General features: G+C 38.9%; 1 protein-coding gene across 2 annotated transcripts; it reads left to right on the forward strand.

Annotated features, from left to right (window-relative positions):
* Positions 1-3,419: 3,419 nt before the first annotated feature.
* Prdx4 (peroxiredoxin 4) lies at positions 3,420-18,771 on the forward strand. Of its 2 annotated transcripts, XM_034485273.2 has the most exons (7): positions 3,420-3,801; positions 5,660-5,777; positions 8,294-8,410; positions 10,143-10,265; positions 12,087-12,217; positions 14,977-15,011; positions 18,665-18,771. In XM_034485273.2, the coding sequence occupies exons 1-7, from the start codon at positions 3,552-3,554 to the stop codon at positions 18,713-18,715; spliced, it is 825 nt and encodes a 274-aa protein (XP_034341164.1). In that variant the 5' UTR covers positions 3,420-3,551; the 3' UTR covers positions 18,716-18,771. The 2 variants fall into 2 exon arrangements, with proteins under 2 accessions (XP_034341164.1, XP_034341165.1); XM_034485274.2 differs by lacking the exon at positions 14,977-15,011 and having other exon boundaries at positions 3,444-3,801.
* The last annotated feature ends 29 nt before the right edge of the window (positions 18,772-18,800 follow it).

Here is an 18,800-nt window from a genome sequence, read left to right on the forward strand (position 1 = left end):
TGCTCAGCACTTCTCATCTGCCCCCTACCCTAAGGGTCTCCAGCCTTGGAGCTTTGCTTCCCCTCCCTCAGTTCTTCATTCCTGTATAACCCAGCCATTTGGGCATGTGCTCTCTTGGCCTCCCATGTGCTTTCTTGGTTCTCAGTTCTCCCCTGGCTGCCTCTCTTAACTGTCTCTCGCTCTTCCCCCATCTCTCTCCTGTCATGGCCTGGTTCATTCTGGACCCCTGAAGATGCCTCTGGCTGTTCTCTTCTATCGACAATAAAAACCTTAACCTCAGCCATGCCTTGGAACCATCATGTCCTGATTTTCATTCACACATCGCCTTTACAAAATGACAAAATGAGTCAGAAAGCTTGGCCTCTGTCCCCTTTCAGCTAAGGATTACACGAATTGGTATCTGACTAATAAAATCTAAAGGCTGAGGATGGAGCTCCTAACAACAAGGAACAGTAAAAGAAACAGTAAAATGGCAGCTTCAGATACAACCTGAACCGCCAGTAAACAACGATTATAACAACAAAACCAAATCACTGTTTTCCAGGCACAAACATTGAACATTTGGAGAATTAGCTATGTAGGTCACCCAGAGAATTGAAAGGAGTCCAACACAGGTGTAGACCACAAAAAAGCCTGGTGAAGTGACTGAAGGTGTATTTAAGTTACCAGTCACAGGGAAGAAAGTAAAAAGGATTGGGGAAGTTTGTTTTGAGATCCATAGTGGAACCTGCCAGTACACCCACGACAATATCAGATAGGGATTCTACAAAGAGGTATTGAAACTTTGGCAATCATACAAAGGTGTGTACTTTTCTCACAATTTCTGGACTATGTAGGGCCCTATTGGAAGTCAAAAAAAAAAGTGTGAGCAAATCAATACACGTATGTGACCACTGATTAATATCTACAATATTGTAGATTTCAGAACGCCCCTCTGTGTCTGATGGCATTACATTTTTAATATTGGTAACCAAGTTTAACTGTATGGTGGGTGCCTTGAGGGCCAGGCCCCCGCTTCAAGATTTCTGGTGGACACTACTATGACAGCATAATGCCTGCTCAAATGTCATTGGCTGAAGGCCTCAGCGCAAGCGGCACTCAGAACGCCAGCCACCAAGAGTTTTCAGATCAACTGAGGGACCGAGAGAGAGTAGGTGCCCGGGAGGTGACCAGCTTGGTCACTCTCCCTAGTGGGCAGGCTGTTCACTGATCAGGCCCAGATGGTGAGCGATCCCTGGTACCAACTGGGACATCTCAGATCAGCCTAGGATAAAAGAAGTGTAGGGTTATATATATCACTCTTTCCCAGCTTTTTAAACTTAAGTTCAAACTTAGAGGCCCGACTCAGGGCCTGTAATTCACCAGGGTTAGTGGCTGTTTTACAGTCACCATGGATCACCGGAGCCGTCCACGAGGCATGAGCCACAATCGAATCTCTGGATCTCAAATCCGAGCTCCCAGGGTCCCATTTCCATTCCATGTTGAGCAGGAAGCTAGGGAAGGAGAAGAATGGGAGCGAGAGCTACTTCGTCAGAGGCCTGTCAACTATGGACCTCCAGAAAGTGAAGAATTACAGGAAACTGTTATGAGTAAGCATATTCTCCCGGGGGCGGGGCATGGGGGCTTCTGGGAACTGAAATACCCTGGACATGTGCTTTAAGGACATGAGGACATGTCCTCACCTATGGCGCCACATTTGATGTTAAAACAGACATACCTGGGGCACACTTAAGTCATCAAACTGCCCGCTTGCCCTATAATTCCTACTGGAAGAGAAAGGCTAGTCAGGGGATACCACTTTTCAGATTAGATCCTTTTATCTCTGAGATTTCACCAAACTGAAAATGGCTATTTCTAGAGAGGAAGTCACAGGGTTTAGTAATAGATCACGCTGTAAGGAAAAGAATATTGAACTAATAGAGTCATAAAATATTTGTCAATTGTGCTTTGGGAAAGTATACTGTGAAAGGATTAATGGGTCAAACGTGTAGAGGAAGGGAGAGCCGACTTAATAATGACCGATAGTCAAAAGTTTTATGTTGAGGGTGGGATTAGGGAGCAGGAAAGATAACTTGGAAGTTAAGAGCACTGGCCGCTCTTCCAAAGGACAAGAATTTGATTTCCGGCACCCTTACGGCAACTCACAAATTGTCTGGAACTTCAATTCCAGGGGATCTTTTGATGTCTTCCCTTGGCCTTTATGAGCAGCAGGCACAGAAGCAGGGCACAGACACATAGAGACCAAAAGTCCATTTTAAATAGTCATTTTAAAAAGAGGATGGGCAGGGTCTAAACCAAAGTCATGGTTAGGAGCTCATGAAGGCAGCACTAGGGCCCAGGGAGCTGACAGGTGACGTCACAATTCAGTCTTTGACAAGCTAAAGTGGGACTGAGCCCCGAGGCGCTGGGGCAATCACTCAGTGGCTGCGGGACTGTTGTAGTGTATCATGGGTAGGGGAGCCAAAGCAGCAGAGGAAGAGAGCTGGATGGGTAAAGGGTAATTACACAGCTGCACTGTGCTAGGATGGGTCTCTAAGAACTTTTCAGGTCTTGACTGGAAAAGCAAATCTTTGAATCAAAATTAATTCACCTGAACTTCTTTCTGCCTGCTAGAGGAAAATAAATGTTTAGCTCTCAAGTTTTTCTGGGACTGAAAAGAGCTGGAAAGATGAGACGTGGCACTGTACAGGCAAATGATTCCGGGGGTTCGGGGTGGGGTGGGGGCACACATACATGTCTGTTCAGCAAATTTGTAGTGCCCATGGCCTGGAACTCCCCAGCCTCCTAAACCTCGAGTAATCAACAGGGCAAGTATAGTCAATCATTATATTTCAAAATAACTGTTTTGGATGTTTCCCCATAAAAAGATGAATGAGGTGGTGACTACATTCCGTGTTATTATTCATCAGACGGTACCCTGTAAGTGCATACAAGTATGATGTGTCGAAAACAAAAACAAAACGAAAATGTTTAAAAGTGACCTTAATTAGAAGTATAAATTGTGGTGGCACATGTCTTTAATCCCCAGCACTCAGGGAGGCAGACAGGTGGATCTCTGAGGCCATCCTGGTCAACAGAGTGAGTTTCAGGGCAGCCAGAGCTACACAGAGAAACCCTGTCTCAAAATAACAACGAAAAGTCTGTATTGCAAGTCCTTCACAGACACATAGGTTATTTTGAACTTGTGAGGGGGTGGTGTGAGGGGGTAGGGAAGCTCTGTTATAGAGGTGGACTTGGAAGTACACCTTCAAAGACACGGAAAGCCAGTGCTGTGGAGATCAGCCACCAACCACCCCGGGAAAACTGCTTTTGATAAGTTGGGAAAACACTCCAACTTGGCCCTCCTTATGACGCAAGCGCAGAAGCTCATTGGGGGGAGGGGCGGAGCCTGCGCCCACGTGGCGGGGGCAAGAGGGGCGGAGTGGGGCGGAGCAAGTCTCGCGAGGCCGCGCCCTTGTTCGCGCGGTCTCTAGCGCGCGGTTTTAGCCGGCTGAAGGCGGCGGGCGACTCCGTGCTTTAACTGAGGGACGTGTTTTCGCGCTCGCTCAGTCATGGAGGCGCGGTCCAAGCTGCTGGACGGGACCAAGCCGTCCCGTCGCTGGCCCCGAAAGCTGGTGTTGCTCCTGCCGCCACTGCTGCTGTTCCTGTTGCCGACTGAAGCTCTGCAAGGCTTGGAGAGTGATGATCGGTTCCGGACCCGCGAAAATGAGTGCCACTTCTATGCTGGTGGACAAGTGTACCCCGGAGAGGTGTCCCGGGTTTCGGTCGCAGATCACTCCCTGCATCTAAGCAAAGCCAAGAGTAGGTGGTGCCCTGCGGAGGTTGGGTGGATGAGGCAGAACTTGGGGACTGTTAGACCCTAATTGTGGATGCTACAAAAAGGGTGGGGCTGGAGTTGGGCCGCACCCCCCCCCCCAAGGCTGCCTGGGAGTTCTCAGTCCACCCCGAAGCTTTTGTAGGTGTGAGGATGGAGGTCGGTTCCGGGTGTGAAGAAAGAAATGGTTTCCTCTGATCAGATTTTGGGAGAGGTAGTGGTTACCCCAAAAGCCGCAGATGGGGGTGTTCCTAGTCCCTGGCTTACAGTCGTGGAGGATGTTGTGCAAACCAAAGGACTTCCTTAAATATCTGAAAGTGCCTGCAGCCATCCCGTCTCCTTTTTTCCAGGGAAGAAAGTACATTGATAAGTTGAATAATGATTCACAGAAAGTTTGGTTAAACAGAAAAGTGGTTAAACAAAATGGTCAGGAGGTCAAACTTTTTTTTTTTCTCAAAGCTTATAAAGATTTTTATTGAAAGTCATCTCCCCAAACTTTGTAGAGTTAATAGATACTGATGTTTCTTTAAAAAAAAAAAAAAAGACAAAAACAAAAAACCGAAGACTTTCTTATGGAGTATTTTGGAGTGAAACTGGGGAAGAGGTGTAAGAGGCACAGTTGGGTTGGTGGTAAATCTTTCGTACTGCCAATTGGGCTTTTCATTATTTGTCTTTCTGTCCAGTGTTTGAAGCTAGTGGCCACTCTGAAAAGACACGTCAGACTAAGAAGATAGTGAGAAAATTGAGGCCTGCTGCATCTGGATATTAAGATTGCCAAAAAAAAAAAAAAAAAAAAAAACAAAACAAACAAACAAAAAAAACTGATCAGGGCACACAGATACAGACCATATCTTATTTGCTTTCCCCTAACCCACTTTTCCTAGGGATTATTTGACATTCTGTGTGTGTTTGAATTTTGGTTATTGTAACACATTCTATGCTAGTATTGAGCGAAACAATAGTTAAACTCGACATTTTGGGCTCTGTTTTTTGGACATGGGGACTGGACAGATCTGACAAAAAGGCTTCAAAGTCTATGGTCCTCCTACTTGAGCTTGCAGAGTGCTGAGATTACAAATGTGTTCCAGCACGCCTGGCTACTTCCCAGTTATGAACCTCTAAAGATAATGGGATGTTGCTATCACATGCCATGAATGAAAAAGCTAACCACAAACAAGTTTCAAGTGACCTGATGCAAATTCAATAGTGCTGCTGTCTTGTGGTAGGGGGAAAGTCTCCTTTTTCAAAGCTCTCTAGTGAAACTATCCCATGATCTGGAATGACTTAGAGGAGCTGTAGTAAAATATCCAATAGATAGTGCACGGATAAGGTGTAAGAATTTGTGGGTGTGGGCAGAGACATTTTTCTCATTGTATTCAATTTAATGTGTGTTAATTACAGTAACCAGAAAAAAAAATTCTATATCAAAAGTATTCTCACTATTTCCTCCTATTACAGATACGGGCAGCAACTAACACTCTAGAAGTACTTGCCCATGGCATCACAGAGACTTTCGTACTGTATGATAGCTATTGACTTAGAAGAGCACCCCCACATCTTGCACCTTGAAGGTGTTGAGAACAAATACATGCTATTACTCTATCACTAACTTTTAAAATGTTTATACTTACATTTCAGGGTAATTGGTTTCCTTTGTAATTCTTTGTATCTTATTTATTCTCTAACAATAAGGTATTGTTCTAAGTTCTCAGAAGTCTGTAAGCTTCCAGACTGCCAATGAAGTTCAAAGATTTAAAAGCCCCAATTTTTAGTGTTTTTCTCAAGCTGTCCTTGACCATTCCAACAACTTTCTCAGTGTTATAGACCGTTGTTTTTCTTTCTTAGTCTCCAAGCCGGCACCTTATTGGGAAGGAACAGCTGTGATAAACGGAGAATTCAAGGAGCTCAAACTGACTGACTATCGTGGGAAATACCTGGTTTTCTTCTTCTACCCACTGGATTTGTAAGTAATACACACAAGTAGCCACTAATAAAGTGACAGTCTTTGTCATTTGTTATTCAAGAGCAACAAACGAGTTTTTTCAGCTGATGGTTCTTAATAAGGCAAGCTGAGAGAAGGAAGATATTATCTGCTACATATTTGAGTCGCAAAGACAAGAAGAAAAACTGGTAATATTTTAGCAAGTAGTTAATTTAAGAGTTAATACATAATTGTATTTACTGCAAAGGCTTTGCTATTTTTATTTGCTATGTTTTCCTGAGATTTGAACATTTTAATATTAATAAATATTTAATATATGTAATACTTTTTGATTGTGGGGTTCAGTTCTGAGAGCATTATTTGGACGACTGACCATAAAATCAACTCACAATGTATTACTTTAGAGTTTTATTCACATTAAGGACTTTATTTTGAAAAACATAATTCTGACAAGAATGAAATTCTTGACAAGAGTAAAAAGAAACTCCCCCCTTCAAAAGAATGTTATGTCAGCCTTTTATATTCTTTTCTATTTGAATTTTTAGGGGGTTATATAAAGTAACTAAAGATCCCTCTACTTTTGACACTGTATCCAGTAAGATGAATCTAGAACTATGTAGGTGAAAATTAAACTCATTCTGTACACTGTAAGCCAAGAGTTAACATTTTCCCTGTAGGACAAAGAACAGTAAGTAATTTTAAGCTTGTTATCTTTGTGCAGCTGTCCATCTTCTCCATTCTGTGCTTGGAGCTATAGATAAAATATACATGCATGATTGTTGCTTTGCAGCAGAGAAATTTTACCAAATAAGGACAGGCTTTGGCCAGTAGAACAAAGTTTGCCAACCCTCTTTTACTAAGCCAAGTGGAAAGAATTCTAATAAAAATTAGGACATTAAAGCCAAAACAAGTTATCTTTTGAACCAGCTTACACTATGGCTCCATTAACTAAAAGAATAAATTAAATTCTAATGGAACCCAGAAGTAGAAATTTTGATATAGTAAGAAAGAGGACAGAATCTGATCATTATCCCTCTCGAAAATACTGAAGTATGTAACATAGTCCAGGCTACCAAAGACAGTACTATTTGTTTTTGCATTACAGGGCTGTGCTTGAACAACTGAGGTTTTTGTTCTTTTGTTTTTTGGTTTTGTTTTTTGTTTTGTTTTTTGGTTTTGTTTTTTTTGTTTTTTTTTTTTGTTTTTTTGTTTTTTGTTTTGTTTTGTTTTGTTTTTCGAGACAGGGTTTCTCTGTGTAGCTCTGGCTGTCCTGGAACTCACTCTGTAGACCAGGCTGGCCTCAAACTCAGAAATCCTCCTGCCTCTGCCTCCCAAGTGCTGGGATTAAAGGCATGCGCCACCACCGCCCAGCAACTGAGTTATTTTTAAATCCATTATTGGACTCAAGTAAGAACTTGTCCTTTAAAATTGTGTTTTCACAACCTATAACCCATAAATTAAGAATCACATATTTCATGTCACCCAGTTCACATTGATACATACACAGGGTAACATTCAGTCTATGTGCACAAGTACAGCCATGCTTGATGTTAAAATACTGAAAACCTTCCATATAAAGTGGTAAATAACCACTTTTCCCACATAACTTTCCAATTTGGCTTTCCCAAGTGGCCCATTTATGAAAAATTTGAGATGTATACCTAACTTCAAGTTAAGATTGAATAACACTACTGAACACAAATGTGTACACACATATGCACACACATGCACATATGCACACAACTGTCTAATAAGTAACTCTACCCTGTATATGATGTATTATCAAGGTTTATATTTTAATACTAGTTGCAGCTCACTAAATTAGTTTAACTGTGGTTTGAAAAAAATCCTAACCAGGAGGGCTGGAGAGATGGCACTCCACTTTCAGGTGACTTCATACTCTCTCTGGCTTCCACAGGCACTAAGCACATACATGTTACACAGACATGCATGCACACAAAAAGCTCAAACATAAAATAATAATAAACCTTCAAAAACTACTGCCCAGAGTAATATCCTCTCAACCTGCCATTCTGATGAAATTTTTTATTATTCTGGGCAGTATTTTATGTTAGACTGGAACACAACATGGAAGAGGACAGTGAATCAGGAGGTACAACTAAAGAATATTGCCTTGTCTGTAAAATACATATAGAGGCTAGCCCATAGGAATAAGAAAAACAAGTAGCAAGATGATATAGACATTATTTAGATCCCTTGAAACCTATAAAACACTCAACTACTGAATATTAAAAGCTCATGAAATGGGGGGTGCTGCAAGGAAGAAGGAAACATTGGCCACTCACTGATCAGTAGAATTACAAGAAGAATCTCTGTTGAAGTGAAATAGAGAACTCAGCTTTCTTTTGAATATTTAATTAGTCTTAGAATTTCACATGGAGAAAACTCATCTATCAGTTGTTAAGGTTTGTTTTTGTATGCTCAGAGTGTCTGTAATCAAAAACTCGTTTGAAAGTTTGTTCGGGTGTATGCTTATTTTGAGAATACTGACTTGTTTTCTTTTTCTAACATTTTAGCACCTTTGTGTGTCCAACTGAAATCATCGCTTTTGGGGATCGAATTGAAGAATTCAAATCTATAAATACTGAAGTCGTAGCATGCTCTGTTGATTCTCAGTTTACTCACTTGGCCTGGTCAGTGTTTTGCCTTAAAATTGGGATAAAATGAATAGATTTGCTTCTTAACCGTGTTTTAGATAGCTCCTAACATGGTAATATTATAGTAATTATATATTGGGTATCCTTAATGTGAAGAAAAAGTAAAACATTCTATTTTCTATTATGTAGTCATCAGTGTGTTAGCTCAAATTCATTAGCTTTTATAGTTTTCAAAACAGTAATTAAAAAGAATAATTTTAGACTAGTATGGCTCAAACAGATGGATCTCTGAGATCAAGACTAGTTTAGGCTACAAACTGAGATCCTGTCTCAAAACACAAAACCAAAAAATTAGTTCTAGTAAAAATATATTGTCATGAAAAGATATTTCCTTTAACAAGCTGCAAAGAAAGTGCAAGTTAAAATGAGAAGTCATGCCATTTCTCCATGTCTAGCTGGCCAAAACTGAAAAAACTCAGCATTGCTTGAGATGTAAAGGAATGACACTCATGTTTCAGCAGTTCTGGAGAACAGCTTGGCAACATGTCTCAAAATCCGAAACGTGTATGATGGTATATGAGTTTTCAATAATGTTAGCAGTTTTGTGCTGAAAATTTTTCACATAGTGAAGATCATTGAGAATTCTTTTGATTTTAAAATGCAGTGTTCAGTTCATTAAACTTATAAATGTAAAACACAGGTGTTTTTGATAAGCACATTAAAAATTTTAAGTATATTTAACAAAGTCCAGTTGGTTGGGGACCTACAATTATAAGTAACAAATATGTCCTGATTACTGTTACATGAATATTAAATCTACATGCTCATTTGTTTTACCATTTTTGTAATGATTATAATTCCTTCTGGGATTAAAACGAATGTCAATTAAGAAATAATACCATCCCAAATAATTTAGGTGTGCTCTTCTTGGAGAATCTGGAGCTATATAATCAACTAGATAGGTTCTATACTAGTACTATCCAAGGTTTCTACTTAAATGCCAGAACTGGGGCTGCAAACTGCCAGAGCAGTATTTCCAGTTGTGCTTAGTTTTTGCTGCTATGTTAGCATCCTTCCATGGGGTAACAGACCATAAGTGTTGTCATTTCAGGTTACAGATACTTAAATCTGAGGACTAATGGATCCAAGATAATGACTAAGTTCCCTCACTGCTTCAAATGGAGTTTATTTTTTGGCCTTGCAGAGCAACAGTGCAAGGTCTCCTCATTGCACCTAGCTGTCTTCCATGGTCCCGTGATCCATTCTAAGACTTAAGACTTATGCTTTTATTATAATGAAATCCAGTATTATGTAGAATTTATGTATGTCTAAAAACAAAAAAAGAAAAAACCCACAATCTGTCTGGGCATGATGGTCCATGTTTTCCAACCCAGTACTGGGAAAGCAGAGGTGAATAGATCTCTGGGATGAAGGTTAGTTTGTTATACCTTATTTACACACCCTTTAATCCATCAATTCTTCTAGAAGTTAACAAAGATGTATGCAAAAATAAGAATATAGGATACTTCCAGCAGTATTCATAAAAGAAAAATGCAATCGGTTTTATGTCTGTCAGTAGAGATCAGTAAAATATGGTATTTCATTTTACTCAGTGAGGGGAAAAGCACAAAAATAGAAAGTACAGTAGCCTGTTTATGTTTTAAGGGGGGAGGGTATTATATAGTTGTATTTTTTGTGTAGGAAGAGTTGACTTTTAATATATGCCATTTACTTATCACTGAGAGGTGATGTGTTCTGTCTATTACAGGATTAATACCCCTCGAAGACAAGGAGGACTGGGGCCAATCAAGATTCCGCTTCTTTCAGACTTGAACCATCAGATCTCAAAGGACTACGGTGTATACCTTGAGGATTCAGGACATACTCTTAGGTACCCTCCAGTAGTTAACATTTTGAAAAATTCAAGTACATTTGTAGACCTCCTAGAAGCAGGTGTGCTTAGGAGTTAGAAGATAGATATTTTGATCATGTATATTATTTTGTTCTACTTGCAGGAATGTTGTAGATTGCCTTTAAATTGTCAATGCCCTATTTAAACTAAACCAGTGTTGTATACTGTTAGAGCTAGAGGCCTTTGACAACCTCTCTATTTATAGATAAAAGAAACAGATGTGTGAGTTTCTATAAATTTAGTCACAGTTATAGATCAGTTAATAGTGAAGACCAGACTGTATCTGGGTCTCCTAACTCCTTAGCACTTTTACCTTTTTTCCCAACTGGCTCCAGTAATGTTTTTCTAATGCATACTTAGTACTCCACAAACTAATACCTTTGGAGAGACCCAGCAGCTTTTTTGTTTCTTTGTTTTAAAACAGTATGTCCCTGTCAGGCCTCAAACTCAAGGATCTGCCTATCTCTGTCTCCCAACCACTCCCGGCGTTATCCAGCAGCTTTCACTAGATTACATGAGCGAATGTGTACAAAATAGAATTCTTTGATTAAAATGGGCAATTTCAATCTTAAGAAGTTGTTAAACATTGACCAAGTAATATTGCCTAATAATGAATTTGCCATTTTATTTTTATTAATAGCTTTTCTTTTTTTTTTTTTTTTTTTTTTTTTTTTTTTTTTTTTTTTTTTTTTTTTTTTTTTTTTTTTTTTTTGAGATAAGGTGTCTCAGCCCAGGCTGGCCTTGAAGCTAAACTACATAGTTAAAGATGACGACCTTGAATACCTAATTGTCCTGCCTCTGCTCCCCAAATGTTGATATTATTTAAAATCAGATTCAAAGTTACTTTTTCCCCTTCAGAGAGAAGGACTGTTTATTGGTTTCTGAGGCAGTGTCTTACAGTGTAGCCTTGGCTAGCCTGGAACTTGCTGACTTCTAACTCAAAAACATCTATTTGCCTTTGTTTCCCTGGAGCTGGGATTAAAGACATGGGCCACCAGATAGATTTGCGGTTTTTTTTTTTATGTTTCCTAAATATACATCAATTATTATAATTCAATATAATATTTTCATACATGTATATAATGAATGTCTTGATCATATTAAATTCCCCATTATTATATACTCTTGTCCCACTCCTACTGACCCTCTCCTAATTAGTCCTACTTTTGTGTCTTTGTGTGTGTGTGTGTGTGTGTGTGTGTGTGTGTGTATGTATATGTCCTAGTGAATTTAAGTAGGGTGGTTAATAGAACCATGGAATTTTTACAGTAATTTTACATGGAATTTTTTGGTTCAAAAAATGTATTCCATTCCCCCAAGGAACAATTAACTGCCTGTAGATACACAAAGAGGGCTTAAACCCTTCCATTGCCTTCTTATAAATCCTGAAGCATGGAAGGAACCCCTCCTCCCCAAACAATTTTTTAAAATTAGATGTATCTAGGCATGTCTATGTGTAGGGATATGCACATGTGAGTGGCAGTGCCTTCATAGAGAGCCATCAGATGCTCAGAGGTGGAGTTACCAGCAGTTATGCTGCCTGAAATGGGTGCTGGAAAAGACTTGGGTCTTCTGGAAGAGCAGTGCATGCTCTTAACTGCTGAGCTCTCTCTCCAGTTCCCCAAAAGAAAATTTTCCAACTAACATTTAACTGTGACAATTGAAAAGTCTACGGTAGATGGGGAATAGGAGTGTATGTGGCAATAGAGTAGGTCATGGTATACTGCTGAGTCTATATAACAGAATGCTACATTAACTGAGAAGAAATGGGATCACCTTTACCATCACTGTGCTTCACAGAGGCCTCTTTATTATCGATGACAAAGGAGTCCTAAGGCAGATTACTCTCAATGACCTTCCTGTGGGCAGATCAGTGGACGAGACACTGCGTTTGGTTCAAGCCTTCCAGTACACTGACAAGCATGGAGAAGGTACCTTATTTTATTTGAAAATATTGTACATATTTATAATGAATTTTGCTCTTTTTACCCCTCATGACCCTCTCCTACCTGCTTCTTCTACCAAATTCTTCTCCTTCCTTCCTACCAAGATCTCTTCTACTTTTGTGTTTCTATTGGTGACCCATTGAGCTTAAGGGTTGCTTGTATGAGGTGACTAAAAGTGGGATTATTTACTAGACCATGGATAACTTTTCAGTAGCTATACCACTGAAGAAAATAGTGCTTTCTTTCTCATTAAATGCTTCAACGAGAGGTGGGATCTATACATTCGTCCCTTATCCAAGATAGGATGTTGATAGGCCCAGCCTTGTGCAGGTAACAACACCTGCTATGATCATGAGTACAACTGTTGAGTTGTGCCCAGAAGATATAATTCCCTAATAATCCTCCTCACTCTCTGGAGGGAATGCTGTTTCTGTCTTCCAAGGTACAGATGTCTTCTTTAGGGACAAGTACTTAACAGTCACTTATTCTCAGCATTTTGTCCAGTTATGAATCTATGCATTAACTGCCACCTATTGCAAAGTAAATTTTCAGATGCAGGCTGAAAGCAGCACTGTCTAAATGTGTAAACATGAAACACTGTTAGGAGGCAGTTTGACGTCATATCCATGGAGCAAACCAATAGTGATAGGATCAATCCCTCATAAGGTCTGTGACCTCCTACCCATCCTTTTTGCTTTTTAATCTTTATTTGTGTGTGCGTCAGACAGGGAATAATTTTTTTTTCTTTATTTGACACAAAAATATCTTATTAAACTCTAAATCATAACCTTTCCTTTATTCCCCCTCCTCTAAATCTCACATTAACATCTTAATATCACATTGAGTTGCAGTCTTGAAATTTTCAGTACTTTAACAGTTCAAGCTATCTTTTTCAATCTCAGGTTTTTTTTTTAGTGAAATGAAAAATAAACTTGATTAATATTTATTGTAGATTCTACCTCTAGAATTCTCAGAGGAGAAATTTTATCTGAGTACTTTTTACTCCTTTAAGTAAGTCAGCCTTCTAAAAATACTCTTGGATTTCTTTTTTAACACAAACTAGAGCCTTGAGAACTAACGCAAGAACAATCTATCTCAGAAGAAAAATGGAAAATACATTCAACCCACCCAATCCAAAAATCAGTGCTGTTTTTAAAAAGTTCAGAAAAATACAGAATCAAAATAAAATTAAACAGTAAGCAATCGTGCTATCTTTGTAAATATATTTCTCATTTGTCTGCTTAATAATTTTGTTTCAACTGATGCAAATTATATATGATTATAAAACTAGACAATATAGAAGTCCTTGTTAACAAAATAAATATGCACCATCCATACTAATCCTTGATGCAGAAATGTTTCTCTCATGAGCTCTTTATATTTTATTAAAAGACACAATATTATCCTACAAAATACTGCACTTATTAGCAAGAGCATACCTGATATTTTAACTTATTCTTAGAGATAAGCCTGAGCTTCTCACAGATTGAATTTGCACACACTCTGGGAGCCAGCACCTTTTAACCTGCTGATACCAGTTACTCAAAACAGCACTTCTGTGAGTACTTGCTACCCATTGCTGGCAAGCCCTTAAAATTCCTTGTAGAACTTATCAACAGTCTACAAGACACAGTTGGCTTAACAGCTAAAGACATAAAGTCATTATAATTAATTTTTGTGGCCATTGGCAATTTAATTTTTTTAATCTTATCAAGTATAATATATGTTGCACTGAGACAAATTTTTATAAAAATGTAATTTTAATATGAGAGTAGGTTATATTTCTGTTTTGTAGTACATGAAGAAATCAGTTTTTTAACTTTTTATTGATTCTTTGTGAATTTCATATTATTACTCTAATCCCTCTTATCTCCCTGTCCCTTCATATCTGCTCTCTCCCTTGCAACTCCCCCCTCAAAAAAACACAAAGCAAACAAATAAAAATCTGGTTGTCGAAGCTATAGTATGTCACAGTGTACCCCATTGTTTTGTCCACACATTTTTACTTGCAAATGTTCATTGCACCGAGTCATTGGTCTGGTTCGAGGCCTCTGGCTTCTGCTACACCATCAACACTGGATCCTCACAGGGACTCCTCTCAGAAATCCTGTTGTTGCCCTGTGTCATGGACATCCTGCAACTTTGGAGCTACAGGACCAGCCCCTGTTCATACATGGGGTAGATGTTGGAGTGAACCAACTCAGACCTGGATCTGGGTGTGGGTGGTAGTGTAATTTAGTTTCTTATTCTAAATGCAATTTGAATGCTTCCAACATAATCTGATTATGGTTTTCAATTTAGTAGATTTCTTATAGTAAGAAAAATTGCTAATTTAATTTTTTAAACAAAATATCAGTCTGTTGATAAACAGGATACCTTGGCAGTACCACAGAATATAGCAGGATATAAGCCAAAATAATCTTACTGGTCATATATTTAGAGGAATTTTTCCCTCACATAGACTTTTTAGTGCACCAGATTCCCATATCTTCCAATTTTATTATAAATATTCATTTTTATATTATAACTGTAAGTATAATTGATAAAAATTAAAATAATCTGCCTTCTAATAGACTCTATAAATAAAATTCTTTAGTGTTAGCAGATAAGCTAACAGAAGCCAAGTGCTTAATAGTCTGGATATGTTTAATGTGTCTTTTCTTTCTATGGAAAGAGGTTTGGGAATTACTAAAGAAAATTAAACAGTTTTTAAAATTCTTTTTTCTTCTTTTTGTTTCTTTTAGTCTGCCCTGCTGGCTGGAAGCCTGGTAGTGAAACCGTAAGTCATATTAATATTAATATTTGTTTTAAAGGCATGGCCAGAGCTAAAAATGAATTCCAGCTTTAATGTAATCTTTCTTTATAATCAGACTGTCCTAATTTCCAAAGTGAAGTAATTATTGCAAAGCAGAAATCATACTGAAGTCATTTTCTGGGCTATTGCGAGAGTAGCTTAAATCAGGGGAGTCAGAATTAAGATAATATTATAAATTTTAAAGCTGACAATCCAGAGAAATAAACTGTTAAAAAAAGGAGAGACCAAGAAAGCAAAGTAGAGTTATGGAAGAGTAAACTTAGAGGGTGTGTATGGAATTTCCTCCCATAATGTGAGCCAAGAAAGCAAAACCTCTCTGTGCATAATAAAAGACTTCTGAGAAAATCTGGTTTTATTAAATACTGAAGCTAAAGAAAAAGATTCATTCATACATTTCCTTACTTAGGGATACTGTTATGGTTTATAAGCAATCCTCAGCAGCCTTTCGCTAGAATAAAATTGGAAGATTGCTTAAAACTTTCTTTTGCTTTTTTTCTGTTTGTTTTTCTTTTTTTTTTAACTTTTGTTTTGTTTTTAAATGTATTTTTTATTGTATATTCTACTTATTTATACTTCAGATGTTATCTCCTTTCCCCATTTCCCCCCACCCCTAGGAACTCCCTATCCTGTCTCCTCTCCTGCTGCTTCTATGAGGGTGTGCCCCCACCAATCCACCCACTCCTCCCCACCACACCCTCGAATTCCCCCACACTGGGGCATCCCTTATTCAGAAGGACCTCCTCTCCCACCTATGCCCGAGAGGCCATCCTCCCTTACATATATAGCTGGAGCCATGGGTCCCTCCCTATGTGCTCCCAGGCTGGTGGTTTAGACCCTGTGAGCTCTGGTTGGTTGGTATTGTTGTTCTTCTCATGGGGCCACCAACCCTTTCAGCTCCTTCAGTCTTCTCTCTAACTCCTCCATTGGGAACCCCATGGTTAGCTGTGAGCATCTGCCTCTGAATATGTCAGACTCTGGCAGACCTCTAAGGAGACAGCTATATCAGGATCCTGTCAGCATGCACTTCCTGGCATCCACTACAGTGTCTGCATCTGTTGACTGCACATGCAATAGATCACAAGGAAGGGCAGTGTCCAGATGACCCCTCCTCCAGTCTCTGCTCCCCACTTTGTCTCTATATTTGCTCCCTTGAGTGTTTTGTTACTCCTTCTAAGTAGGACTGAAGCACCCACACTTTGGTCTTCCTTCTTGAGTTTCATGTGGTCTGTGAGTTGTATCTTGGGTATTGTGAGATTTTGGGCTAATATCCATTTATCAATAAGTGCATGCCATATGTGTTCTTTTGTGATTGGGTTACCTCACTCAGGATGATACTTTCTAGTTCCATCCATTTGCCTAAGAATTTCATGAATTCATTGTTTTTAATAGCTGAGTAGTTCTCCATTTTGTAAATGTACCACATTTTCTGTACCCATTCTTCTGTTGAAGGACATCTGGGTTCTTTCCAGCTTCTAGCTATTATAAATAAGGCTGCTATGAACATAGTGGTGCATGTGTCCTTGTTATGTGTTAGAGCATCTTCTGGGTATATGCCCAGGAGTGGTATAACTGGGTCCTCATGTAATACTATGTCCAGTTTTCTGAGAAACTGCCAGACTGATGTCCAGAGTGGTTGTACCAGCTTGCAACCCCACCAACAATGGAGGAGTGTGCCTCCTCCACATCCTCGCCAGCATCTGCTATCACCTGAGTTTTTGATCTTAGCCATTCTGACTGATGTGAGGTGGAATCTCAGGGTTGTTTTGATTTGCATTTCCCTGATGACTAAGGATGTTGAACATTTCTTTAGGTGCTTTTCTCTCATTCGAGTTTCCTCAGTTGAGAATTCTTTGTTTAGCTCTGTATTCCAATTTTAATAGGGTTATTTGATTGTCTGGAGTATAATTTCTTGAGTTCTTTGTATATATTGAATATTAGCCTCTATTAGATCTGGGATTGGTAAAGATCTTTTCCCAATCTGTTGGTTGCCATTTTGTCCTATTGTCAGTGTCTTTTGCCTTACAGAAGCTTTGCAATTTTATGAGGTCCCATTTGTCAATTCTTGATCTTAGGGCATAAGCTTTTTCAACAAATGGTGCTGGTTCAACTGTAGGTCAGCATGTAGAAGAATGCAAATCAATCCATTCTCATCACCTTGTACAAAGCTCAAGTCCAAGTAGATCAAGAACCTCCACATAAAACAAGATACATTGAAACTGATTGAAGAGAAGGTGGGGAAGACCCTGGAATAGCTAGGCACAGGGGAAAAGTTCCTGAACAGGACAATGGCTTATGCTTGAAACTTTCTTAAACAACTTCTAAAACTTCAGATTTTTATCTTTTGAAAATTAAACAGTAGTTGGGAAAAATATTGGATGGAAGGAAGAAATTATCTTAAAATAAAAATATCATTAGCCAAAGACGGGCAGGGGTGGTAGTTAACTCTTCTCCTTCAGATGTCCCCTTTTTCTTCTTCAGAACATGGATCCTGCCTTTGGGCTTTGCCTTTGCTGTTCTTTCTTTAAAAAACATTATGCATGTCTCCATGTGTGTTTGGAGGACAGAGGACAACTTACAGAGTCTGCTCTTCTTTTACCTTTATGTGGGTTCCAGGGATCATCAGACTTGTGTGGCAAGGGCTTTTACTCGCTGAGCCATCTTGCCAGCTCCTTTGACGCTCTTTCTTTATTGGTCTCTTTGACTGGCTGGCTCTTCCTTTTCACTCATTTCAGCTCAGATGTAATGTGGGACGTATTCCCATAGTACTTTATACCAGCTCCATTCACTATCCCATCAACCTGGGTTTGTTGTTTTGTTTTGTTATGGATTTTAGGTTTTTGTTTTTTGTTTTTTTTGGGGGGGGGTTGTTTTTTGGTTTTTTTCATTCACTAAATTTTTGTTATTTATCTGTGTTGTCATTTCCACTTTTTCAGCTGGGGATTATAAAATATTGCACTGTGAGACAGGCTTAGTGATATAAACCTATAATACCAGTTATCTAGGAGGCTGAGGAAGAAAGATCAAAAGTTCATGGCCTGCCTAAGCTATACATGAGTTCAAAACTAGGAGAGAAAAGAGAGCAAGGTCCTAATTCAAAAATGAAAAGCCTCAAGCAGAGCTTTAGATACAGCTCAGTGCTAATGCTCTTGTTTAACAGTTGAAGGACCCAGGGCTCAACCCCCAGTACTAAAAATACCTCTGAAAATTCATTTGATAAATCCTTAGTGAACATACTGCCCCCTTCTCAGGTTATTATTATAACATCATCAAATCAGCAAATAAATTTTAAAATACGTCTGTGACAGTGCTTTCAGTGTGTTTACTTAGATTAGGTTCAGATATGCCATGAAAGCTTGGTAGTCAAGAGAAATTTTATAGGTAAATTTTGGGTTGCCTGAGTACAGATGATGTTAATTCATTGAGAAATATATTTGCTTTTTGGAATAGCTGAGATTAGTAGATAAGGCAGATGTAGTTTTTCCTAAACAGTACACAATCGATTTGGTATACAAAAATCAGTGGTTACATCATTAGTCAAGAAGGAAGCAATTAATGCCACGCTATTCATAATGGACCTTGGCTTTTGTAAATGAATAATTTGCTTTTTGTTTTAACAGATAATACCAGATCCAGCTGGAAAACTGAAGTATTTCGACAAGCTGAACTGAAAAGTACTTCAGTTATGCTGTTTGAACCTTCTCAATAAAGGTCATTGTGTCATTGACATATTTATTTGCCATATGGTTTCTTGGA

Source organism: Arvicanthis niloticus, chromosome X, assembly GCF_011762505.2.
Source record: "Arvicanthis niloticus isolate mArvNil1 chromosome X, mArvNil1.pat.X, whole genome shotgun sequence".
NCBI classification, from domain to species: domain Eukaryota; kingdom Metazoa; phylum Chordata; class Mammalia; order Rodentia; family Muridae; genus Arvicanthis; species Arvicanthis niloticus.